The 27,369-nt window shown below is 44.6% G+C and overlaps 2 protein-coding genes across 8 annotated transcripts in view; both read right to left on the bottom strand.

The window, feature by feature from the left end:
* mapkbp1 (mitogen-activated protein kinase binding protein 1) overlaps nt 1-13,371 on the bottom strand; it is a gene marked incomplete at its 5' end in the record, with an annotated part of 35,849 nt that extends 22,478 nt beyond the window's left edge. Inside the window, 6 exons of the mRNA XM_083998488.1 lie at nt 635-772; nt 1,832-2,002; nt 3,667-3,724; nt 3,848-3,910; nt 9,553-9,644; nt 13,231-13,371. Coding sequence (XP_083854614.1) covers nt 635-772; nt 1,832-2,002; nt 3,667-3,724; nt 3,848-3,910; nt 9,553-9,644; nt 13,231-13,371 — 663 coding nt within the window. The remainder of the gene's footprint in view (nt 1-634; nt 773-1,831; nt 2,003-3,666; nt 3,725-3,847; nt 3,911-9,552; nt 9,645-13,230) is intronic.
* A 2,239-nt stretch (nt 13,372-15,610) lies between these two features.
* mgaa (MAX dimerization protein MGA a) overlaps nt 15,611-27,369 on the bottom strand; it is a 37,211-nt gene continuing 25,452 nt past the window's right edge. For 3 of the 7 annotated variants that reach the window (XM_083998699.1, XM_083998700.1, XM_083998701.1), the window contains exons 16-25: nt 26,058-26,965; nt 24,799-24,924; nt 24,420-24,531; nt 24,244-24,302; nt 23,505-23,581; nt 23,148-23,233; nt 22,137-22,760; nt 21,218-21,355; nt 17,561-17,686; nt 15,611-16,760 (exon numbers count right to left, since the gene is read on the bottom strand). In XM_083998699.1, coding sequence (XP_083854825.1) covers nt 16,243-16,760; nt 17,561-17,686; nt 21,218-21,355; nt 22,137-22,760; nt 23,148-23,233; nt 23,505-23,581; nt 24,244-24,302; nt 24,420-24,531; nt 24,799-24,924; nt 26,058-26,965 — 2,774 coding nt within the window. In that variant the 3' untranslated portion in view covers nt 15,611-16,242. Of the gene's footprint in view, nt 16,761-17,560; nt 17,687-21,217; nt 21,356-22,136; nt 22,775-23,147; nt 23,234-23,409; nt 23,582-24,243; nt 24,303-24,419; nt 24,532-24,798; nt 24,925-26,057; nt 26,966-27,369 lie in introns of those variants that run through there. The other 4 variants (XM_083998702.1, XM_083998703.1, XM_083998704.1 and 1 more) reach the window with 4 other exon arrangements.

Here is a 27,369-nt window from a genome sequence, read left to right as displayed (position 1 = left end):
AATATAATTGTTTCCAGCCCTTCAAAGTGCAGGAAAAACACAGTTTTTATTTGGACCTAACCAACTACTGATCGGCGGGCGCTAACCCTGGGCGGAGGGATACGTGAGTTGGTTAGGTCCAAATGTGGTGGACAGTAACGGAGTAAATTTACTTGATTACTCTACTTAAGTACATATCCAGAGGATTTGTACTTTACTTGAGTATTAGATTTCTTTGGTACTTATTACTCTACTTGAATACATTTCCAAGACAAATATTAGTACTTTTACTGGAGTTAATTAGTAGGAAGGCTGAAAAGTACTGGTTACTTTCAGGTCTTTGTCTAAAATCCTATTGGACACAAGCTGTGTTTGTCAGAGAAGGAAACCCTAACCCCTAAAAGCAGCACATCAGTGCAGCTGCTTTCAAAGAGTTCATTCTCACTAACAAGAGTTAAAAGCTCCTTACATTCATTTACAAACAATTAGAGATGTACTTTTTTACTCTTACTGCAGTAACATGTCGACTGAGCTACTTTTACTTGTAACAGAGTAAATTTTGACCAGTAGTATTTGTACTCTTACTCAAGTACTGGGGTGGAGTACTCTGTCCATCTCTGACTGTAACCATTAGCAACAAGACAGGTGAACGAACCTTGGAGGTCTTGGCGTGGTCCAGGTACCAGAACTTGACGTGGCGGTTGCCGGCGGTAACGAAGTAGGAGCTGTCATCTGAGAAGGAGACGGCCGTCACTTTACTGGAGACTTTGTTCGCCGCCACCACCACGTTTTTCTGACCACGACAACAACGACAAGGACAACGACAGCTGTATCTCAAATATTTTGTATCTCAATTTCATACAATGGTGTGTACATAATACATTTATGGATACAAACTTTGTGCAACATTGGACACATCTGCATGTGCAGTCGTGTGCTATGGGATGGTGCAGTTTAAGTCGATCCTGCACTTTACTGGGGCATCGTGCAATCAGATTAAATTCAATTCAATCTTGCACTTATGCACTCGTCACTTTAGCAAACAGCACTTTAACTAGCACTGTAGCTCTTTATAACTTCTCAGTGATCTGTTGGTCCCCTTACCCACTCTTTTAACCCTCTATGGTCAGTTAACTGCTGGTTTATGTCCTTCATATATGTTTTGTGTAAGATGTCGAGGTGTTTTGTTGTCCTAGTTCTGCCTCTTGTACTTTTTATCCTCATTGTTTTTATGTCTAACATCAACCTGCCAATGGGACTGGGGATGGAAATGAGCCACTTGGCTTCAATCCCACATATTTACATGTCAATGTGCCTTGTTTTTTTGTGTGGTCATTCGTCTGGTTTTCTTGTTATTGTGCAGTGCGTGCCTACATATACGTATGTGTGTATGCACTGCACTTTGTCTTTTTCTATATTGCAATTTATCTCTTTAAGTATGTGTGAATGGCTCTTCTATAACTGCTGCTACTGTGTCCAATGTCTTGGTGCAGGCCATCACATTCTGGACCCATCCATTTAGACTTGCACTTTACCTATTTAAACTTGCACTTGCCCTTTAGAAACTGGCACTTTCTACCAGGCACTTTACAGATCACATGCACTTTATGTCTAGGTATGACTGTGTATATGATTGTGAACCACTGTACAATTCTTGTGTATTTCTGTCTGTTTGTGTGTTACCTGCCAAGGGACTACGGATGCAAATTAGCAAGTTGCTAATTCTGACGCATTTACATTTGTGCACACGTAAGAATGTTCATTAATGTGTATTGTCCCTTTTAAATAAATAAATTAATTAATTAATGAATTAATATGGACTGTTCCCATTTTTAAAAAAAGTACCAGGTACCTTCCAGTTCCAGACGTTGACCATCATGTCGTGCTGGTATCCCACGCTGACGATGTATTTCCCGTTGGGAGAGAACGCCACGCAGGAGATGCCGTATTTATGTTCCTGCAGCTCCGCCACCTGGACGCGCTCCGACACCTCCCACACCCGGACCGCCGGCATGTGGCCGCTCTGAGAGGGAGAGGACAAGATAGAGGAATATATAGTGAATTCTATATGGTGAATTCTATATAGTGAATTCTATATAGTGAATTCTATATGGTGAATTCTATATGGCGAATTCTATATGGCGAATTCTATATGGCGAATTCTATATAGTGAATTCTATATAGAGGAATATATAGTGAATTCTATATGGCGAATTCTATATGGTGAATTCTATATAGTGAATTCTATATAGAGGAATATATAGTGGATTCTATATAGTGAATTCTATATAGTGAATTCTATATAGCAAATTCTATATGGTGAATTCTATATGGTGAATTCTATATAGCGAATTCTATATGGCGAATTCTATATAGCGAATTCTATATGGTGAATTCTATATGGCGAATTCTATATAGCGAATTCTATATGGCGAATTCTATATGGTGAATTCTATATGGCGAATTCTATATGGCGAATTCTATATAGAGGAATATATAGTGAATTCTATATGGCGAATTCTATGTGGCGAATTCTATGTGGCGAATGCTATAAGGCAAATTCTATATGGAGAATTCTATATGGCGAATTCTATATAGCGAATTCTATATAGAGGAATATATAGTGAATTCTATATAGCGAATTCTATATGGCGAATTCTATATAGCGAATTCTATATGGTGAATTCTATATGGCGAATTCTATATGGTGAATTCTATATAGAGGAATATATAGTGAATTCTATATGGCGAATTCTATGTGGCAAATTCTATGTGGCAAATTCTATAAGGCAAATTCTATATGGCGAATTCTATATAGCGAATTCTATATAGAGGAATATATAGTGAATTCTATATGGCGAATTCTATGTGGCGAATTCTATGTGGCGAATTCTATGTGGCGAATGCTATAAGGCAAATTCTATATGGAGAATTCTATATGGCGAATTCTATATAGCGAATTCTATATAGAGGAATATATAGTGAATTCTATATAGCGAATTCTATATGGCGAATTCTATATAGCGAATTCTATATGGTGAATTCTATATGGCGAATTCTATATAGAGGAATATATAGTGAATTCTATATGGCGAATTCTATGTGGCAAATTCTATGTGGCGAATTCTATAAGGCAAATTCTATATGGCGAATTCTATATAGCGAATTCTATATGGTGAATTCTATATAGCGAATTCTATATGGTGAATTCTATATAGCGAATTCTATATGGTGAATTATATATGGCGAATTCTATATAGCGAATTCTATATGGCGAATTCTATATGGCGAACTCTATATAGTGAATTCTATATAGAGGAATATATAGTGAATTCTATATGGTGAATTCTATATGGTGAATTCTATATGGCAAATTCTTTATGGCGAATTCTATGTGGCGAATTCTATATGGCAAATTCTATATGGCGAATTCTATATGGTGAATTCTATATGGTGAATTCTATATAGCAAATTCTATATGGTGAATTCTATATGGTGAATTCTATATAGCAAATTCTATATGCTGAATTCTATATGGTGAATTCTATATGGTGAATTCTATATAGCAAATTCTATATGCTGAATTCTATATGGTGAATTCTATATGGTGAATTCTATATAGCAAATTCTATATGGTGAATTCTATATGGTGAATTATATCGGTTGCTAGTCGATCAGCTGACTCACCTCTCCTGTCACCACGTATTTTCCATCTGGAGAAAAGGCCAACGTGGTGATGGCCTTCCTGTAAACACATGACATCACACCGCTATGAATCATGGGAGCTGTAGTGAACACGGTCATGTGACTGTGTGTGGAGCTGAGCCGGCAGCTGATTGGCTGCTGCATGGGGTTTGGTTTGTTTTACCTGGAGCTGTTGAAGATGAACTGCTGTTTGTTCTTCCGTGGGTTCAGCAGGACGACGACACACCTGCAACGAGTTCACTAAGGTTTAGAAACAGTTCATGCTTTTATTCTGAAGGAGTTCACTGAGGTTAGAAACATTCACGCTTTTATTCTGAAGGAGTTCACTGAGGTTAGAAACATTCACGCTTTTATTCTGAAGGAGTTCACTGAGGTTAGAAACATTCACGCTTTTATTCTGAAGGAGTTCACTGAGGTTAGAAACATTCACGCTTTTATTCTGAAGGAGTTCACTGAGGTTAGAAACATTCACGCTTTTATTCTGATGGAAATCTGACTGAAAGTAATACAGGACCAGACCAGGACCAGAACTAGACCAGAACTAGACCAGGTCCAGAACTAGACCAGAACTAGACCAGGTCCAGAACTAGACCTAGACCAGGTCCAGAACTAGACCAGAACTAGACCAGAACTAGACCAGGACCTGAGTCTGAGTCTGAGTCTGAAGTGGTTCAGGTCTGCTAAACAGAGTCACCAAACAGAGACTCATTAGAACTGCTGCTCACTGTTTATACAGCAGAGTGTGTGTGTGTGTGTGTGTGTGTGTGTGTGTGTGTGTGTGTGTGTGTGTAGACAGGTTTTCCAGGAAGTGGTGGAACCAGAACTTCAGGATCTGAAGTTTGTTCACTGACACTGAGCTGAGAAACTCTGAGTCTGAACTCACTCATTACACATTCATTCTACATAGAGGACTGTAGTGGATCTATATTGGACTGGATTCTACTTTATTGCCCTGAAGGGACATTGTTCTGGGCTCTGAGCCGCTGCTGTAGGCTACATGCTGAATTCTATATAGTGAATTCTATAGAGGTCAAATGTAAACACACCTTCAGACACGACAGTTAATTACGTTTTTACGTCGCATAATTAAAACGTTGCAGATCAATGTCGAGCGTGATCACAACCCATAGACTGTAGAAAGAAAATATTCACCCCCCCCCCCCCACAGTGTTGACGGAGGTAGAAACTATCGGTAGAGACCAAAAAAACAAAATGTACCAGGCTGTAAAGATGTGTTTTTAAGCTGTAAAGTCGGTGATTTTAACATGGAGGTCTATGGAGAGTTGCTCCCTTCTGGTCCCAGCCCCTAGTGGCCGGACGGAGAACTGCAGCTTTATGAACAAGGAAGTTGTCTTCACTTGTAAAACCCACAACTCCCCCCTTGTCAGAACCACGATCTGTGATCACAATGCATTATGGGATAGGGAGATATATCACTTGCTTTGTGACCATAGGTTGTCCACTACTTTTCACACAGTGCATTATGGGAAACTATGAGTGGACTGTATAGAACATAGGCTACTGCTATTATTAGTCACTAAGCATCCAGACTGAAGTAGAGGAGCCTCCAGGCCACCGTACACACACACACACACACACACACACACACACACACACACACACACACACACACACGTACACACGTCTAATCCCTGGTTGAGTCATCAGTCAGACTGCGTGTGTGATAAACACTCAGTGATAAGTGATGAACCACAACTGAGTCAGCAGCCAATTATATTCTTCCTCCTGAAAACACACACACACACACACACACACACACACACACACACACACACACACACACACACACACACACACACACACACACACACACACACACACACACACACACACACACAGCGATAACCCTCCTCCTCCTCCTCCTCCTCCTCCGTCTTTATCAGTTTCTGCTGTAAAACATGATGATGTGTTCAGGGACACTCCGACATCTGAGCGTCTGACTCAACACAAACACAAACACACACAGCAGCATGTGTGTGTGTCCAGGTTAGGGTTGCAAAATTCCAGGCATTTTCAAAGTTGGAAACTTTCCATGGGAATTGACGGGAATAAATGGGAATAAATCTGAAATTTACAAAATTGAAGGTTGGCCCATAATAGGGAACTTAAATATAGTTGGGGAAAATTGCATTTTACTTTTTGATTTTTGTTGTTCAGTAAAATAATTGATTGTTCAGACAAGAATTACAATCTATTGAAATGTCATGTTTTTTAATTGTGTTATTTTGCATGGATGTCTGCTTATGACAAAACTAAATATTTACATTTATGTTTGGATATGATACAGTTTGTTTAAAGGGGCAACGAGGAGTTTCTCCATCGGCAGAACGAATAATTCTGCGACAATAAAAAAGTCTGATATTAATGTGGATGAATCTCCGTCACCACTTGTTAATGGTCCATTTTAGATAAATCTATGGTTTTGTCTCTATGGTTATTTTGTTATTATTAGTGGTGGTGGAAATGCTGGGCGAGCCGACCAGCGTTTCTTTACTTTCGGTTTCGTGGCGAGTCATGAGAATAACGCCGCCGAATCTCCGTTTATGGTGGGAACTACGACGGTATGTGATCGTCTTCCAACCTCTGACTTTAATTCTTGATGAATGAAAACATGAGTCTGTCTTGCACCGGTCAAAGAATTTCACGGTGCGGAGGCTCATAGATGTAGTGTGGAAACACTTCACTTTGACAAAACTCCTCGTTGTCCCTTTAACTTCCCATGGAAGATTTCTGGAAATTTACCAGAAATTTACTGGAAAATTTGCGCCACTTTGCGACCCCCCCCCCCCTTCAGCAGTTAGACCTGAATGATCCGTCTCATTGTTCTGCTCCTTTTTCCTCTGGGACTGAAATGTCACATTCCAGACTCTGTTGTTACGACGCCCCCCATCCCCCCTCACCCCCCTCTGTCTCTACATTAACCTAACTCCACCCCCCCCCCCCCCCCCCCCACACACACACACACACACACACACACACACACACACAGTCGCTCCACTGACCCACTTCCTGTCTCTCTGTCTCTTCATGCATGAAGTGAATCTGAATCTTCTGATCCGAACACCGACCGTCCAATCAGCAGCCAGCACCACCTCAGGCTGCCAGCTGATTGGGCGGCTCAGCTCGCCCCCTCCTGACATTCCCATCATGCCTCTGGACTCGGAGCCTCTGACCTCTGACCTCTGATCTCGTCACCGCCGGCCCACATGACGCCTCGTCTCCGTGGCAACAGGTTTCTGATGGTGAGAGCTCGGAGTTTCTGACCCGGTGGTGTCGGTGTGAATGAGTTACTGTGGTTACTGTGGTTACTGTGGTTACTGTGGTTACTATGGTTACTGTGGTTACTGTGGTTACTATGGTTACTGTGGTTACTGTGGTTACTGTGGTTACTGTGGTTGTTTCCTGACATTCTGAGTGACATCATGTGTGACATCACAGCTCCACCTCCAATCAGGATCCAACAGAAACTTCAAACTACCAGACTCTCACAACCAGTTTAGACCAGAACCAGTTTAGACCAGAACCAGTTTACACCAGCCACTACAGGCAAAAATATGATGTTTTTGTGCACTGATCAATATTGAGATTTTGGGAAGTTTTGTGTCTTTAACATCTCAGACCAGAGGAGAGAAAGTGTAGCCTGACCATCCAGACTACATCATGAACATGTCTAGTGTGGCAACGAGCGGTAGACCTCGGCTCAATCCAGGGGGCGGGATGAAGGCTGTCTGTCAAACTGCCTCTGCACCAATAGGGTAGCGCTACGACCAATCAGAGCAAAGAGCAGGATGACGTCGTAGATTAAACTTTACATCCTTCTTCTAATGAATGACTTCAGTGCAGTTTCTGGCTCAACTTTTAAAGAAAATGACAAGTTTAATTCTTTCAAAGTTGATGCCAACGCCGATTCAAACGATTCCTTTGCCAAAGCCATCTATCTTCTTGTCATGTCGTCATGGCGTTAAGCCGCCCAACGACTCTCTAAACAGATAGAGCGCTGTGATTGGTCAACACAAACGGTGTTCCAGACTCAAAAAGTTCCTATGGCTTGTTTCTAGACCTACGGAGCAAAGAGATCTGCTGCTGCTGCTGCTAGGGGGCAGAGAGATTTATAGGCTACAGAAACGGTAGAAAATACAGTTGTTTTTTTAACTTCATTTCATCTCTCCTAAACTCACCAGGAGTTAGTCTGAGCCGTGTCATGTCAGGTGTCATTGTAAAGCTCTCTCTCCTGAACAATGATGTCACTTCCTCCATATCCACAACCAATCCTAAAAGTACGATTGACAATAACAATCTGTGTAGTTTTACAGTCCAAGTCTTTAAAGGCCGTTTCCTCAGAAAGAGTTTTTCAGGCCTTGACTCCTCTCTAGAAATCTCCACTTCAGCAGCACTTACAGACACCAAACCTTCCACTTTGATCCCTTTCTATATCCTGAAGGTTTTTACAGAGGGGATTGTTGATATATCATTCACAGCCTCATTTATACAACATTTTATTACTAAAAACATAGAGACATTAGATGTTTTAAAGGGCTGGTGACAGTATTTTCTCATTTACAGAGTGATAAAAAGAGATATCCACAATCCTCCTCTGGAAAAACTAAAGACTCTAATGTGTCAACTAAATAAAACAAAGTAGCTTCATCCATTGTTCAGGTTTATGTTCTGGAAATATGCAAATTAGCGCATAATTAATTAGATATGACCTCATTTACATATCTAAACATAAAGTTTGACAAAACTTGTATAATAGTTCTGTTAGCCACTCAGAGACCTGAGCTTCAAGAACTAAATGAGTTGTGTGTGACAGAGTGTGTGTGTCTCTTTAATCTGATAATCGGATCATGTCGTTAGCTTCACCGTCCTTCTTCTCAGGGTGAAGACAAACACACCGACTGTGAACACACACACACACACACACCGCACACACACACACACACACACACACACACACACACACACACACACACACACACACACACACACACACACACACACACACACACACACACACACACACACACACACACACACACACCACATGTCTCTAATCTCCGTGTTCACAAACACCTGGTTTGTTTTCACTGAGTTGAACCTTCACTTCACTTTAATCTGAATCTGTTCAACTGCAGCTGTTCAGACCAGAGGAGTCGAAGCTCCAAGATAACACAACAACCTGAGATAAGGACCACTCTGAAGGCTTAAAGGGAGAGTTCAACATTTAGTCAAACTGGCCCATTGCCATAATCCCTATAGTCATAGCAGTAGGTTTGTTACCTTTAATTGTCGGTGCAAGCTGTTTTTAGAACGGTGGAGCAGAGCCGTGAGCTGCTCAGAGCTACGCTACGGAGGCTCATTATGGGATTTCTTGGTTTCCCTCATCATCAAACTCATCAAATACACAATCCAACAACTCCACAACGCTCTGGTGGACAAGTTGTGAGCTGCACATTCACCACGCTATGAGATAATAACACAACGTTACCACACAGAGTTGTTTTAGAGGGAAATTCATGTAAAACTGCTGATGCACGTTGCCTTCAGGGACAGTTTTTCATCAACAGTCTCTGTATTTCCCTCTAAAACAACTCTGTGTGGTAACGTTGTGTTATTATCTCATAGCGTGGTGAATGTGCAGCTCACAACTTGTCCACCAGAGCGTTGTGGAGTTGTTGGATTGTGTATTTGATGAGTTTGATGATGAGGGAAACCAAGAAATCCCATGAGGATTGGGCCAATTTGACTAAATGTTGAACTATCCCTCTAAAGCTCTACTCATGTTGTTGTGTGTCTCTAGATGTTGTTGTGTGTCTGTGGTTGTGTGTCTGTGGTTGTGTGTCTCACCCAGCGGGGTAGGCCAGCAGTCCGGTCCGCGCGTCACAGGCCAGCGCTCGGTTCCCCGGCGCCGTGATGCCCAGAACCTTCTCCAGGGTCACCTAAAGGTCAGAGGTCAGAGGTCAGTGTGGTGAAGTAACACACAGACAGACACACACACACACACACACACACACACACACACACACACTTCCTGCTCCATGCCGACGTCGCCCATCCAATCAGACGGTTCAGTCGTCTCGCTGCGGCTCAGTGCTGCTAACGCTAAGCTAACGACATCACACAACACTGAGTCTGTGCTGAGTGTGTGTGTGTGTGTGTCTGTGTGTGTGTGTGTGTGTGTGTGTGTGTGTGTGTGTGTGTGTGTGTGTGTGTGTGACTCGTCTCACATGACTCTCTCTCTCTCTCTATTAAACTCTATTCATGTTCTCTGTCGTTTCACCACAGAACTGATTCTATGTTCTGCAGCTCTGGTTGGTGACTGTGATCAGCTGATCAACAAGTCAAGTCAAGTAGTTTATTTGTCCCAACTTGGGCAGTTTGGTTGCAGTCTAGGTTAAAAACATAAAAACATAAAAACATACATACAACACCTCAATAGATAAAAACTAACACAATAATTCAACAAAAGACAGATTTCAGGTGAAGTGCAACCACATCGATCCCCAACATCAGCATCAACAACATCATCATCGTCGTCAGCAGCAGGGGGTTGTAGGTGTGTGTGTGTTGGTGTGTGTGTGTGTCAGTGTGTGTCTGTGTGTGTTCACCATGTTTACTCTTGAACACCAACAGTCATGTGACCAGACAGGACGGACCGGACAGACCAGACCAGGACTCGGTCTCTGATCTGGTTTCACCTGAAGCCGATCGACCAGTGAGTGAGTCAGCTGATCGATCAGCAATCAATAGGTGATCGATCACCTGTCAATCACCTGCTGGTTTAAAGACTTCCCTCAGTTGGTCTCAAGTTTGATCCTCCACAGTTAGTGAGACAAACGATGAGACAGTAGAAGACAGAAGAGAACAGTAGAGGACGGTTGAGTGTGATAGTGGACAGTAGAAGACAGTATAGTGTGATAGTGGACAGTAGGAAACAGTAGAGGACGGTAGAAGACAGTAGTGGACGGTGGTGGACAATAGAGGTCATGGAGGACAGTAGAAGACACAGGTGAGGAGGACCCATGCAGGTGTCGTGCCTGTGTTTCCTTTTTCTGAAAAAGGGCCCTACGTTCCCCCTGTTGTTACCAAAAAGGGCCCTATGTTCCCCGTTGTTACCAAAAAGGGCCCTATGTTCCCCGTTGTTACCAAAAAGGGCCCTATGTTCCCCGTTGTTACCAAAAAGGGCCCTATGTTCCCCGTTTTTACCAAAAAGGGCCCTATGTTCCCCGTTGTTACCAAAAAGGGCCCTATGTTCCCAGTTGTTACCAAAAAGGGCCCTATGTTCCCCGTTTTTACCAAAAAGGGCCCTATGTTCCCCGTTGTTACCAAAAATGGCCCTATGTTCCCAGTTGTTACCAAAAAGGGCCCTATGTTCCCCCTGTTGTTACCAAAAAGGGCCCTATGTTCCCTTTTTTTTTTTTTACCAAAAAGGGCCCCATGTTCCCCGCTGTTGCTGGTTGATGGACTCTCTCTCTATCTGGCCTGTCTAGTCTCTACCAGGGGCCTCATTTATCATTGTGGATACACCTTTTTTTACGCCATTTTCCCCTCGTTTTGTGCGTACGCACTTTTCTCCGCCAAATTTGGGATCTATCAAGCCAAAACCTGACGGGGAAAAGTGCGGACATTTACACCCATTTTGACCCTGGCGTACGCCTTTTTTGAGGAACAGGAGGAATTGGCGACACCGTTGCTGAGTCAGAGAACTGCAGTGTGAGAGGGAGAGAGGAGCGGAGTACATTTAGAAGAGACAGTAGGATTTTATGAAGTAATTGTGGTAGTGGTGGACCGTTGATGCTGGCAATCCAACCCGCTCTATAATAACACTAGGCTCTATGTTAATTGATAAACAGAGCGGATTGAGGTTGATTTTGCTTTTTTGATTAGGCTGTGTGACGTCCGACAAGGATCAAACCATCCAAGTTTAAAAACACACCGGCAGCAGCGCACACTGATCTGCAGCTACTGAGACTGTTATTACTCTGTCACCTGAGTTAACGAGGTGCACGTGTGTTTGGAGCTGACGAGAGGAGAGAATGGAGCTAGACAACGCGGCTCTGAGAAGGAACTGTGAAGGACTCAGCTGTAGCCTAATGGAAAATGACCTAAACCGAGTCCAGTAGAGCTGTAACTGTGTAGAAAGGCATGCAAAATAATGGTAACTATCGTCCTGCTTCCTACATTGTTTTAACATCTAGGTAAAAAAAAAAAAAAAAAAAATTCTGGGATAAACAGGCAGATTACATAAGATTCTTCTTCTTTCTGCTCCCTTTTGTTGAGATTTGGGAGGTTTTTGTTTTTATTGTAGCTTATTAAAGTGCAAGATCATTTTTCTGACTGATTTATTGCCCGTGTATCTGCTTTCGGAGAAGCGGAGAAGTTCCGCTTCTTTCCCCCGTCCTCCGCCCGTTGTCTCCGTTGTCACTTTGTTGTCACTTTGTTGTCAAAAAAGTTGCTGCGCCACAGAGAGCACATGGCTAATTAAATATGCACGTGCTGACCATATATAGTTGTATATAGGCGTTCCGGGGGCGGAGTAAGAGGTGTGTTCACGTGTGCACCATTCTTGAGTCCTGTGTGATTTATTGCGGAGAGTTGTGCGTACGCACAGTTTGATTGATCTGAAAAAGGTGTAAATATTTAGGGTGTACGCCATTTTCGTCTTTTCGCCGTACAAATATTTAGTAGCAGTTTTACACCCTCTTTGATAAATGAGGCCCCTGGTCTTTTTACTAAACTTTTAACCAACTCCTTTCTTCATTGCTTAAACCCAACCAATGGGACAATTAGCCTACACTTCTCACTCCAAGTCACAACTCAACTTCTCACACAGAAATAGGCAAAAATATACCAAGTCACTCACAACTCCACTTCCAGGTATGGGACCAAAGATTGCATAGGGAATGTTGTTCCCGGTCTCATAGTTACAAAGCGGGAACATAGGGATGATCCCGGTGTGGGATAGGCTACACACCTGTCATTAGTGAGGACTTTTACTCTGAAGGTGAGTGACGTCATCACTGTTATTAAGCGACACAATGAACCAACGCGGCTCAGATCAATGAAGATGATCATTATCACTGATTATGAATGAATGAATGTATTTATTTCGGTATATATCAAGCTTATATAACCGAAAGGGTGTAAGTTGAATCCAAAGCTTATATACCCCTACCTCTTTTACCTTAAAAAATTAAAATAAAATAAAAAAATATATATATATATGTGCATTAATACAAAAGGATCAGATCACAGACATTTCAAATTAATCAGTACACTTAAATTTCTGATCACAACAAAATAAAGAATTGTACACAGCGCATAACCCCAAATAGTACAAAATCATTGAACTTAATTTTCCATACTGTAACGAGAAATGATGTTGTTCTTATAAAGTTTTTTAAAGCTGACTAGAGTACAGCATCATTTAATATTTTCAGGACAATTATTCCAGATGTATATAACCCCTCTATTATTGATTCCTATATTATTATAGTTTGACGCATGCACCGCACCGCACCGCACCTTGCCGCTGAGTTCGTCCTTGTGCCGCGCCGCGCCGCTTCGCCTCCGCAGCTTGATGGACGGGGAGCGCAGCAGGTTCTTGATGCGGCTGCGGATGGTGCCGCTGCTGCCGCCGCCGCCGCCGCTTCCCTCCGCGGTCATCGCGCCGTTAGCTGCGGGCTACCACCGGGCTACCACCGGGCTACCACCGGGCTACCACCGGGCTACCACCGGGCTACCACCGGGCTACTAGCTACTAGGATCAGTCTGTCTGTCGCTCTCTCCGCCGCTGCTGTGGTCATGCCGCCTGCTGGTCCCTGGTCCTGGTCCTGGTTCTGGTTCTGGACTGATCCGGGTCACGGGCTGCGGTTCCGCCGCCGCCGCCGCTCCGCATCGTTTTTATTCCTCCGCCGCGGCGAAGAACCGAGAGACGCAGCGGACTGAGCGGACTGAGCGGACTGAGCCTTTACGCACCGCCAGCGTCAACACCGCGTGCGGCAACATCACCAACACTTCCGGTTCGGCTTTTCACAATAAAACAAAAACAAAAACTATGAAGCTGTTTGAAAACTTTGGGTTTCTATTTCATTTCATTTCATTTCTTTATTTATTGAATTGGGTCAGTGCACATTCATCAACACTGACGCATTAAGCATTAGTGTAAATGTGCCGGACTTTAGTGCCGGACTAAATTTCAGCCGCAGTCCCAATTTGAATCTAACTGAGAGCACGTGACAGCGTGTCTTTGTTGTTTTGATGTTTTAACGAGTTTTTAGATTTAGAGGAAGAAACACTGAGAGAAAAAAAACACCGTTGGTAGTTTCAGCTGCCAACAGTCTGATGTCTGTAGTTTTACTGACGTACACAGTTAGGCTACAAGTTTAAATCCTGTAGAATAAATGTGAACAGGCCTTCTATTTATATATGGAGTAGCTATATTTCGATGGATATATGATATGTTATTATAATGTATATTCTGTAGAATGAATGTATATACAAGTATGATGTGTGATGTGTAATGATGTACAGTATACATATATGATATGTAGAAATGTGGGTAACAGGATTAGTATGTGAACAATTAATAATATAACGAAGAATGAATGAAGCACAGTTAAGAAATGTAAACACTTACTCTGTTTTTGTTTTGTTAGGTGAAGCATATCTCTCACTTGTTTTTTTGTTTTTAATTTTTATAATGTTTATGTTTTGTGTTTTCAACTGTATATTTGATACTGTTGGACCCCAGGAAGAAGCTGTGGCTTTGCTGCAGCTAATGGGGATCTGTATAATAAACAAATAAACTACAGCATTTTAGATAGGCCTACTACACAATCTATTTTTACTGCAAATGAAGACTTTATTTATGGTTTTATTTCTGAAACAAGAATAAAAACTTTGGACTTTGGTCCCTTTAGCCTACTCTGTATTTACAGCAGCTTCAGACTGTAACACATCAAACTTCTCTACAACAATAAACACACTTCATAAAACAAACAGCTGTTGGTGCAGTATGGGGTTGTGCAACTGGCAGATGAAAAAATGGATGGTTGTGTGTTTGTTTTAACACTTTTTATTTTATTTTATGCCCCTTCATAGTTTTTTACGACCTTGACTGAAGCTGGTTTGACATTTTTATTTCTTTGCACATGTAAAATGACAGAAACACATTCTATTCTATTTCTATTCTAAAGGACAAAACCTCCTTTTCCAGGTAAATACCAAACTTTTAATTTGACAGAACCCACCTGACTTCCGGCTGCCGGGCCACGCTGCAGCTCAACCGCAACTCAACAGCAGCGACACCGAGCGGCAAAGACACAAACTGCAGCTTCACAATGAACACTTCATGTTTTACCTTTAAATCTACATAATAATAATAATAATAAAAAACATCATATTAATAATAAAAATGACAACAACAATTATGTTTTTATTTAATGAGCAGAAACATGAAACATGAAGCCTATTATATGGTGATGCCTATAATCAGGTGAGGTGGAGAAAACAAGGAAAACTTTTATTTTGAAAAGATTTTTCAAGTTGAATTCAGTTTGATTCATTCTGCTCCAGGAGACTCAGAAACAGAAACATGGCTGACAAAAAAGAACCTGAACAGTTTATTTTATTTAATAATAATAATAATAATAAATTTTATTTAGAAAGCGCCTTTCACGCCACTCAAGGACAATTTGTTAGTATTCCTTTTTATTCGTTTTAAATTATTTTTTTATCTTTATTTTTAATCCTCGTTACGTTTTTCTAACCCATTCTGTGTCTTGTATGTAAATCACTGTGCAGCACTTTGTTGAACCTTTATGTTTTAGAAATGTGCGATATATAAATAAAGGTGGAAAGTGGATGTAGGGAAAAAGGGGGCGGAGTCAGTTTGGTTCTTCAAACTTTATTAATCTTCCCGGAGCAGCAACGCGCGGCTCCACAACTTATATTTACACCGAAACGTAAAAAAATACAAATATAAGAAAACCAGCAACGCAGCCGACCTGTGAACGGCGAGCAGCTGAGTCCAGGTGAGTCGTAGTCGTAGTGTCGTCATGAAGCCCCGCCCCCAAACCTGAAGCCCCGCCCCCAAAACCATCAACACGCCCTCAGAGGAGCGAGGAGCGGCGCCAATCAATCATCGATCGGTCGGTGATCAATAGTGAAAATAACCCTGAGTTGCAGCGTTCACTCACACACACACACACACACACACACACACACACACACACACACACACACACACACACACACACACTCACACACTCACACACACACACACACACACACACAGGTCTTTGGATGTCGGAGGCACTACGTCGTGTGACCATGTGACACTGAGGAGCCACGGTAACGGTTACCTGGCAACCGCTGCTCCGGTCGGCCGCCGCTGCTGCAGAGTTCAGTCAGAAAAAAACTAAATAAATATTTAAGACGAACGACGAACTGAAGGTCGGGCCGCTCGTCACGGCGACAGCTGGGCCGGTCGTCATGGCGACAGCAAGCAGGGCCGTCACGCCAACGTGCGTTTCATCAGGGAACGAGTCGGCCAATGGGAGCCTGAGTCTGCTGTGACATCATCACCAGCCGGGGCATCGGCCTCCAGGCCACGCCCCCCTCCGCCGCGGCCCCGCCCCCTCCGCGTGTTGCCGTGGCGACGCCGGCGGATGCGTCGCTGCTGTTGCCGGGCAACGCCGCCGCCACTTTGGCTCCTCCCACCTTCATCTGCAGCAGAGGGGGCGGAGCCAAGCTGCCGTCTTTAGCCCCCTCCTCCTCTTCCTCCTCCTCCTCCTCCTCCTCCTCCTCCTCCTCCGTCTCCATGGCAACGGTGCGGTCGGAGGCGTGGGCGTGGCTCTGCTCTTCGGCCCCGCCCACCGCAGCGTCCGTCACCACCGCCGCCGCTGTCGCCGTGGAGACGGTCCGCTGGTTGAGGAAGACGATCTCGTTGAGGAGCGACGACAGACCCTCCTCCTCCGCCGGGGGAGGGGCCGGTTGTTGTTGTTGTTGTGTTGCCGGGGGAACCAGGTGCAGCAGCTGGTTCAGGTTCGAGGCTGAAAACCAAAAATAAAAACTCGTTAGTTAACGAACTCGTTGACGATTAAAGGAACAGTGACGGTTTTTACAACCTGGATAGTAGGAGTGATGGAATGATATGAAATACGTCACTCCTACTCTATAGATATAGATATACGCTGCTCTGAATGGATCTTAAAGGAATAGTTCACCAAAAAATGAAATTCAGTCATTGTTGCCTCCCCCTCATGATGCTGATGAATACTCCGGAGTAGTTTTTTATTCCTCAAAGGTCATCTGGAGACCCGGGAGGCCGGTTCATAGTCCAACCAACACTTTATATGAGAGTAATGAAGGGAGATAGTCCAGAGTTTACTGGAAACTACCTCATTTAATACAATATTCTAATACTCTAATAATTCACTACAGGACTGTTGAGGCTGTAAAAATGTCCTAAATGAGGTAGTTTCCAGTAAACTCTGGACTATCTCCCTTCAGGACACTTGGATTGCAGTGGACGAGCAGTGTGGAGGAATATTAAAGGGTTGTTGTGTAGTTTTATGGAGGTTTTTTTGTGTCTGGCCCTATTACTCTCATATAAAGTTTTGGTTGGACTAGGAACCGGCCTCCCGGGTCTCCAGATGACCTTTGAGGAATAAAAAACTACTCCAGAGTATTCATCAGCATGAGGGGGAGTCACTAATGACTGGATTACATTTTTTGGTGAACTATTCCTTTAATGTCTAACATCAGAGTTCTATCCGGGGGAGGAAACCACCGGGTCCAGGTTGTAAAAAACCGTCACTGCTCCTTTAACGCGCGGCCGAGGAGCCGTTACCTGATAGGTTCCTGATGGTGAAGGGGGCGGAGCCAGTGAAGATCTTCCCGAGGGGGGGGCGAGGCGAGGCGAGGCGCAGCTGCTGATTGGCCAGACTGGGGATGCTGAGGGTGACCGAGGCCACGCCTACCGACAGGAAGAGGACACCAGTGTTACATACTTTTCAAAATAAAAGCAGAGCCCGTTGAGGCCGAGCGGTTCTCAAAGACGGTTTCTAAACCAATGAGGAGTCAGCTTCCTGTATGATGTCACTAGGCTTCTGCTCGGCCACGCCCCTTTAGGGAGACCAGAGGCAGCCTGGAGTGTATTGACTCCAATGGGACAATTTAACGTGAACACCGATTATGGTCTGTCCTTTCTCCCCACAGTCACTGAAGTAAATGTTGGACTCCAAATAAATGCAGTAGTGACCGATGTAGTTACCAAATAAATGCAGTAGTGACCGGTGCAGCTACCAAATAAATGCAGTAGCGACCGGTGTAGCTACCAAATAAATGAAGTAGTGACCGGTGCAGCTACCAAATAAATGCAGTAGTGTAGCTACCAAATAAATGCAGTAGTGTAGCTACCAAATAAATGAAGTAGTGACCGGTGTAGCTACCAAATAAATGCAAGTAGTGACCGGTGTAGCTACCAAATAAATGCAGTAGTGACCGGTGTAGCTACCAAATAAATGCAGTAGTGACCGGTGTAGCTACCAAATAAATGCAGTAGTGACCGGTGCAGCTACCAAATAAATGCAGTAGTGACCGGTGTAGCTACCAAATAAATGCAGTAGTGACCGGTGTAGCTACCAAATAAATGCAGTAGTGACCGGTGTAGCTACCAAATAAATGCAGTAGTGACCGGTGCAGCTACCAAATAAATGAAGTAGTGTAGCTACCAAATAAATCGTTTTATATAACACTTGTTAAAATGTATTTTTGTGTTCATCTTTTTTGTCATTGTTGTATGAGCTACTGGACTAACGTGAATTTCCCTGCTAGGGATGAATAAAGTATTCTCTATCTATCTATCTAAATAAATGCAGTAGTGACCGGTGCAGCTACCAAATAAATACAGTAGTGTAGCTACCAAATAAATGCAGTAGTGACCGGTGCAGCTACCAAATAAATGCAGTAGTGTAGCTACCAAATAAATGCAGTAGTGACCGGTGTAGCTACCAAATAAATGCAGTAGTGACCGGTGTAGCTACCAAATAAATGAAGTAGTGACCGGTGTAGCTACCAAATAAATGCAGTAGTGACCGGTGTAGCTACCAAATAAATGAAGTAGTGACCGGTGTAGCTACCAAATAAATGCAGTAGTGACCGGTGTAGCTACCAAATAAATGCAGTAGTGTAGCTACCAAATAAATGCAGTAGTGTAGCTACCAAATAAATGAAGTAGTGACCGGTGTAGCTACCAAATAAATGAAGTAGTGTAGCTACCAAATAAATGCAGTAGTGACCGGTGTAGCTACCAAATAAATGCAGTAGTGACCGGTGTAGCTACCAAATAAATGCAGTAGTGACCGGTGCAGCTACCAAATAAATGCAGTAGTGTAGCTACCAAATAAATGAAGTAGTGACCGGTGCAGCTACCAAATAAATGCAGTAGTGTAGCTACCAAATAAATGCAGTAGTGTAGCTACCAAATAAATGAAGTAGTGACCGGTGTAGCTACCAAATAAATGCAAGTAGTGACCGGTGTAGCTACCAAATAAATGCAGTAGTGACCGGTGTAGCTACCAAATAAATGCAGTAGTGACCGGTGTAGCTACCAAATAAATGCAAGTAGTGACCGGTGTAGCTACCAAATAAATGCAGTAGTGACCGGTGTAGCTACCAAATAAATGCAGTAGTGACCGGTGTAGCTACCAAATAAATGCAGTAGTGACCGGTGTAGCTACCAAATAAATGAAGTAGTGACCGGTGTAGCTACCAAATAAATGCAAGTAGTGACCGGTGTAGCTACCAAATAAATGCAGTAGTGACCGGTGTAGCTACCAAATAAATGCAGTAGTGACCGGTGTAGCTACCAAATAAATGCAGTAGTGACCGGTGCAGCTACCAAATAAATGCAGTAGTGACCGGTGTAGCTACCAAATAAATGCAGTAGTGACCGGTGTAGCTACCAAATAAATGCAGTAGTGACCGGTGTAGCTACCAAATAAATGCAGTAGTGACCGGTGCAGCTACCAAATAAATGAAGTAGTGTAGCTACCAAATAAATCGTTTTATATAACACTTGTTAAAATGTATTTTTGTGTTCATCTTTTTTGTCATTGTTGTATGAGCTACTGGACTAACGTGAATTTCCCTGCTAGGGATGAATAAAGTATTCTCTATCTATCTATCTAAATAAATGCAGTAGTGACCGGTGCAGCTACCAAATAAATACAGTAGTGTAGCTACCAAATAAATGCAGTAGTGACCGGTGCAGCTACCAAATAAATGCAGTAGTGTAGCTACCAAATAAATGCAGTAGTGACCGGTGTAGCTACCAAATAAATGCAGTAGTGACCGGTGTAGCTACCAAATAAATGAAGTAGTGACCGGTGTAGCTACCAAATAAATGCAGTAGTGACCGGTGTAGCTACCAAATAAATGAAGTAGTGACCGGTGTAGCTACCAAATAAATGCAGTAGTGACCGGTGTAGCTACCAAATAAATGCAGTAGTGTAGCTACCAAATAAATGCAGTAGTGTAGCTACCAAATAAATGAAGTAGTGACCGGTGTAGCTACCAAATAAATGAAGTAGTGTAGCTACCAAATAAATGCAGTAGTGACCGGTGTAGCTACCAAATAAATGAAGTAGTGACCGGTGCAGCTACCAAATAAATGCAGTAGTGTAGCTACCAAATAAATGAAGTAGTGACCGGTGTAGCTACCAAATAAATGAAGTAGTGTAGCTACCAAATAAATGCAGTAGTGACCGGTGTAGCTACCAAATAAATGCAGTAGTGACCGGTGTAGCTACCAAATAAATGCAGTAGTGACCGGTGTAGCTACCAAATAAATGAAGTAGTGACCGATGTAGCTACCAAATAAATGCAGTAGTGACCGGTGTAGCTACCAAATAAATGCAGTAGTGCAGAAGCCTCAATAAATGTGTCCAGCTGCCAGAGTTGTCTGGTTGCGGCTTCCACAGACTCCCACAACAAACGCCGCAGCAAATTTCCTAACAAGCGTTATAAACTGACCACAGACTCTGGATAGCGAGGCTAATTTCTGTTAGCCCGTCTATGGTGTTTTACATTAACGTTAGCATTAAGCTAGCGGACTTTATGCTTAGTTGTGAGTGGCTGTGTGTGTTTTGAATGTTGTTTCAAACTATGTGGGTTTGATTGAACATCTTTGATGCTTCAATATATATATTACCGCTTAATATATTGCTTTACTCCTCTACACCGGCCGTTACCATGGCTGTATCCATGGTACCTGCACTGGCCGTTATGTTTTAATTACACAACGTAATACGTTATTAACTGTGCGGCGGAGTAGTGTCAGAAAGTGTTTTTTATTTGACCCGTGAGTCACTATATTGAATTCACTATATAGTGAGTAGGGAGGAGGGAATGAGGGAGGGGTTTCGGACACAACCTTGGAGTTTCTTTCCATATATTGAATATCTTTGGTTCTGGTTCTAGTTCTGGTTCTGGTTCTGGTCCGTACCTGGAGCAGAGCTCGGCTGCAGCACCGTCGGCCCGGAGACCAGAGGGCTGAGCGTCATGACCGGTCGCCCCGGCAACGCTGCACCGACCAGAGACAGGACCTCGGTCGGCAGCAGAGCCCTGAGGGGCGGAGCTTCACCTGCAGAAGGTCAAAGGTCACAGTTACCACTCTGTTCTGTCTGTTCTACCGACTGAAACGCTGAGATTCATTATCGTTTTGTATTATTCATTCATGTGTGTATTTTACCTTACTTCCTTATATTTACTGTTCAATCACAAACTTTTCTACTTATTTTTCATTATTGTTTAATTATTCCCTGTGTTCTTGTTTTTAACTTGTAACTAATTTGGTTTTTGAATATGTGGGTGAGGTTTTCATAGAAGCCCTTTTGGCTTTCATAGCTCCCCTTTGCACATCCCAGTCATGACGATTGTTCATGGTGTCTTAAATGATATGTTCATGCAAAAATAAATAAATAAAATGTTTAAAAATTAAGAGAAACGTTTGTCTGGAGAAGGAAATCTGGGTGTTTTGTAAGTTCTGCAACAGTCTGTTGACTGGAAGAGTAAAGACACATGATGACCCCCCCTGTCTAAAAGCCAAGTGGAAACAAGGACGTTATTATTCAACCAATATAATTTACTTTACTTTACTGGAACCAGTTTAAAGCTCAGTAGCATTAATATTTAGTTGGTGCTCTAAGTCCTTATAGAGCAGTGTTTGTTTGTTCCCTCAATAAATGTAAAGTCAGTTTTATTTCATTTGTGAACATTTTATTCATTAACATTAAAAACACAAAAAAAACAGAATTTCCAAAAATTTAACAGAAAAAACGGAATTTGGTAAAAAAAATAAAACAGATTTTTATAGACCTTCTTCAGAGTTTCACCTGATCAATCAATAATCAATATGTACTCACTCTCCGTGTGGACGGGAGCAGCAGCTTGAGTTCTGCTGCGGGACAGGATGTTGGGGATCGTCCTCATCCGCTTCACTGGTGCATTATGGGATGGAGCAACAGGAGGGGGGAGGGGCTTTGACACCTGCAGCATCTGTTGAGGCTGTTCCACAGGCGAGGCGGTTGGGGGCGGGGCCAGAACGGGAGTGGGAGGAGCCAAAACAGGACTGGGAGGAGTCAGAATGGGAGTGGGAGGGGCCAAAACAGGACTGGGAGGGGCCAGAACAGGAGTGGGCGGGGCCAAAACGGGACTGGGAGGGGCCGGATCAGGACTGGGCGGAGCTTGTGGCAGCAGCGAATATGACGACACGATCTGGACGTCTTCATCGGTTTCGTCTTCTGTTAACAGAGTGACAGAGGCCACGCCCCCTGCAGCTGTAGAGACAGAGGCCACGCCCCCTGCAGCTGTAGAGACAGAGGCCACGCCCCCTGCAGCTGTAGAGACAGAGGCCACGCCCCCTGCAGCTGTAGAGACAGAGGCCACGCCCCCTGCAGCCATAGAGACAGAGGCCACGCCCCCGTTGTAGGTGTCTTCGAGCGTTGCCACCTGCTGCTGCAGCTTCCTCAGGTCACTCTGCTGCACACCTGCATGGACACAGCTACAGGTCAGAGCTCCACCTACTATTCTACTGACTCTCAACTTAAAGGAGAATTACCGTTTTTTACAACCTAGACCTTATTTCTATCATAAAATCCGATCATTTCCTCCCCCAGATAACTTTGGTGTCATTACAAGTGGTTGTGATGAAATGAGCTGCAGCCGAGAGGCGCGTATATCCGTATAATGGAGTCTACAGGGCAGCAGAATACAGCCTCTAAATAACACATTATCTGCAGAGAAACTCCTTCATTTCACCAAGATTTAGTTCTGATAGGCTAGTGTTGATCGGATTTTATACTAGAAATAAGGTCCAGGTTGTTAAAAAAAACAGTAATTCTCCTTTAACAGCTGAGCTCCACCTGGGTCTTTACCTTTGTGTTTCCTTTGGTTCCGTCTCTTCTCCTCGGTCCGTTGCCGAGGCTGAAGCCGCCGAGTCTCTGAGCTGCTGCTGCTGCTGCTGTGGACAGAAACACACCTGGTTGGACACTCACAGGTGATGTCATCTGAACAGGAAGTAGTTGTGTGACATCATCGGACCGCTCCATCAACTCTGCTCCGATCAATAATCTGATCAATAATCTGACCGATGCTCTGATCAATAACTCTGTGACCGTGCAGAATGAAATCATTCACCACATCAAGTCAATCCTGTCTCCATGGAAACAGATGGAGGTGGTGGTGATGATGGTGATGGTGGTGATGATGATGATGCTTCAGTCGGTTCTTACTCTTTGATCTTCATCCTCCTCGGAGCCGCGTCCCGGTGACTGGTCTCCACGGAAACGACGCATGGCTCCTCCCCCTCCTGACGCAAACACAGAAACGTCATCTCACCTGTCCACACACGTCCACACCTGTCCACACCCGTCTCTACTACTGTCCTTCATCTCTACTGTCTCTAATGTGTTAAAGCAGAAGTAAGTGATCCGGTCGTTTTGGCTAATGCTGCGTTCCAGGCAGGCTTTTGAAACTGTAAATTACAGCTTCAAGTCACAACTTACGACTTTGTAGCGTTCCAGGCAACCCACTCGTGTTTTTCCGACCTGTTTTACCGGTGAAAGTCACTATAACGGCCACTCGTAACTTCTGACCCGTGAACTCGTACCAGATCGAACTGGTACCACTTCACAGGTCGGAAAAACACAAGTTACGAGTTGCCTTGAACGCACCATAACAGTCCTCGTCCCTACGTCACCACATTCAGGCGCATCCCTTGGCTGCACACACAGAGAGGACTGCCCCTTTATGCCGTTCTCTCTCCTCATTGGATAAAGGTTGTAGGATACAAGGAAAGTTTTCTCCTGGGCTCAGAGCAGAGCAGAGTGACTGACAGACCCGTGTTTCAGACCAAACACTCTATAGAAGTGATTGCTGTCGGAAGATATAACTATTTAAGACTTAGATTAACACAAACATTCACCTGACTTCTGCTTTAATGTCTCTAATGTTTCATGTTTCATGTCTCACCTCGGTATCAGAGTCGTCTGTGGATTCTTCAGACAGATCCAAAACCTCCAGACCAGAACCTGGAACACACAGCTGGTTTTAGTGATCACACTATAGGAAGAGAGGACAGACCAGCTTAATGGGAGGACTGGATGGCAGACTGGTTCATGGGAAGAGAGGACAGACCACACACTCACCTGAGGACGGGACCAAGGTGGAGAGGAACTCCTCCCTCCTCTTCATCAGCCTCCTCTTCCTCCTCTGGAGACCGGACTCCGTTTCCCTCAGACCCTTGATCAGCCGGACCGCCTGCAGCCACAACCACACTGCTGTTAGCCCCGCCCCCTCAACCACCGTTAGCCCCGCCCCCTCAACCACCGTTAGCCCCGCCCCCTCAACCACCGTTATCAGCTCACTGATGCATCAATAACTAGTTACCAAACAGTTATAGAGGAGGAGGAAGAGGAGGAAGAAGAAGAAGAAGAGGAAGAAGAAGAGGAGGAGGAGGAAGAGGAGTAGTATGATGAAGATGAAGAGGAAGAGGAGGAGTAGTATGATGAGGATGAAGGCTCTCACCGTGTTGAGCGTGGAGACCTTGGAGGTCTTGCGGTCCAGTCCGACCTCTGACCTCAGCCCGTTGAACAGCTGCTGCATCTTCCTCCTCCTCTCCCTCTCCTGCTCGTTGTGCAGCGTCCAATGCACCTGCCGGTCGCCATGGAGACACGAGACACGTCAGACTGCAGCAGCACGAGGCTTTCACTGTGCATACATATATATACGTAACTTGTTGAATGTGATGTAGGTGAGTTATCTGACATAAATGAAACTAACGTAACGTATCATAGGGTGGATATGTGTTACATTTAGTGCATATACCGCTAGTTCATATATTAATCGTTTGTTACTTTGTTGCCTGTATGTGTAGGCTATAGGCTGTGGTAGTTGGGAGTTTGTGGTTGCCATGGTGATGAGGCTACCTATATAACTGTGCTAGGCCATATTAAATCAGTTTAACCCTAACTGCTAAGGTGAGTTATGTAGCTGAGTGATAGACCTCTGCCTCTGTAGATACAGGAAGTAGAAGTTAGACTCCTCCCCCCCAAGATGGCGGCGGCGGCAACGATCTGTTCCCATGGGCAGCAGCGTCAGAGGAGGAGGCAGCTACGTGTAGATATCTATGTGTGTTTTCGAAACTGCATACTACCGTACTGCCTACTACATACTGCGTTAGTATGTACTGTATACTGCAGACTGAATGTAGGATTCAGTCTGCTACTTCAGCAGACCGACACAGTATGCAGTATACGAGTTTCCCAGAATGCATTTCACGGCAGCGGCAGCTGTAAAACAGGCTAAAAGCTGTTTTATTTCCCGCTCTAGCGCTGTAATTATGTAACTTTATTAAGTTTTAATATGTTTTCATGTGAGAAAGTAACTGTTTAGATCCCAAATCTACGGCCAGTTTATCCAAACGACGGCTGTTTAGAAGTTTGCTCCGATGTTTTCCAGAGAAGTGAAGCTCTGCAGCGACCGGGACATCACAGAGGCAGCAGCCGGTCTGCAGAGCTGCTCGGCCGGCCAACCTCCGTCCTCATCCCGGGGGAGAAAACCATCGCTAATTAACTTACCCGCAGGTTTTTAGAGGTTTACTACCGGCTGGTTAAATTATTTCTAGGAGATAAATGTTGGTCTCAGTGATTAAATCTAACAGCTGTATCAGTAGCATTAGTTAGTCTGAATGTAAAGTGAAGCTTCATGTGTGTAAGCAGCATAGTATGCGGTTTCGAATACAGCCTATGTTTACTGTGAAGGAGGAACAGGAAGTGATGTCATACCTTCATGGCCGGCTTCGTGGCTCCGCCTCCCGTCGTCGCCGTCTCTTCGTCGCTCGGCGACGACTCGTCATCGAAGTCCGAGGAGTTGTCCGTCTCGCCGCTCGACGACGACGACGACAACGACCTCACGGACACCGTCTTCACCGACACCGTCTCCTCGTCGTCGTCGTCGATGCAGACGATGTCGAGGTCGACGAGGTCACGGGCCAGCTCTGGGGGCGTGGCCACGGGGGCGGAGCTCTGTGATGTCATGACCTTGAGGGCGGGGCTCTGTGATAAAGGGGGCGTGGCCTTAAGGACAAGACTCTGGGAGGTGGGCGGGGTTTGAGGAGGCGTGGCCTTGTGGGCGGGGCTCTGTGATGTCATGGCCTTAAGGACAAGGCTCTGGGAGGTGGGCGGGGTTTGAGGAGGCGTGGCCTTGTGGGCGGAGCTCTGCGATAAAGGGGGCGTGGCCTTGTGGGCGGGGCTCTGGGGTAAAGGGGGCGTGGCCTTGTGGGCGGGGCTCTGGGAGGTGGGCGGGGTTTGAGGAGGCGTGGCAGCAGCAGCAGGTTTCTTAGCAACCGTGGACAAAACCAGCGTCTTGACGCCGAGGCCGAGCTCCGCCCCCTGAGCCGCGGACGACGACGGCGAGAGCGCGAAGAGCTTGACGGGGCCGCCGGCGAGGGGGGCGGGGCCTCCGAGCCTCAGCAGCCGGCGGGGGAGGGAGGGGGAGGAGGAGGAGGAGGGGGGGGGGCAGGTGATGAAGATCGGCTCCTTGGCGCCGGGGGGGAGGAGCCTGAACGTCGTCGTCGTGGATACGCCTTTCCGAGGGAGGACGCCGCCAGCGGGGGCGGGGCTTAGGAAGGAGGAGGGGGCGGGGCTTCTGACGGCGGCGGTCTGAGGAGTCGGACCGACGGCGACCACAGACGCTGTCAAAACAAAACAACACTCACTCAACACTGTTGCTACGTTTAGATGTAACCATGACGACCAGGGTGTCAGGTGATGATTGACAGCTGTTAGTTAGTGACTCCCAGTATCTCTAGAAACAGACTGGGAGGTAGAGCCTCCAGTTACCGGGCTCCTTTACTGTGGAACCAGCTCTCTCCATGGGTCAAAGAGGCAGACACTCTAACTACATTTAAGTCTAGACTTAAGACCTTCCTTTATGACAGGGCTTTTAGTTAGGGCTGGTTCAGGTAGCTCTGAACCATTTTATAGCTACGCTGCTATAGGCTTAGACTGCTGGGGACACATCTGGTTACACAGAGCCATCCAGTCCTCCCATTAAGCTGGTCTGTCCTCTCTTCCCATGAACCATTCTGCCATCCAG

The sequence above is a fragment of the Trachurus trachurus genome (assembly GCF_905171665.1).
Source record: "Trachurus trachurus genome assembly, chromosome: 22".
Lineage (NCBI taxonomy): Eukaryota > Metazoa > Chordata > Actinopteri > Carangiformes > Carangidae > Trachurus > Trachurus trachurus.
Note: the sequence above shows the minus strand (reverse complement) of the source record. Positions and strands in the feature narration are given on the sequence as shown.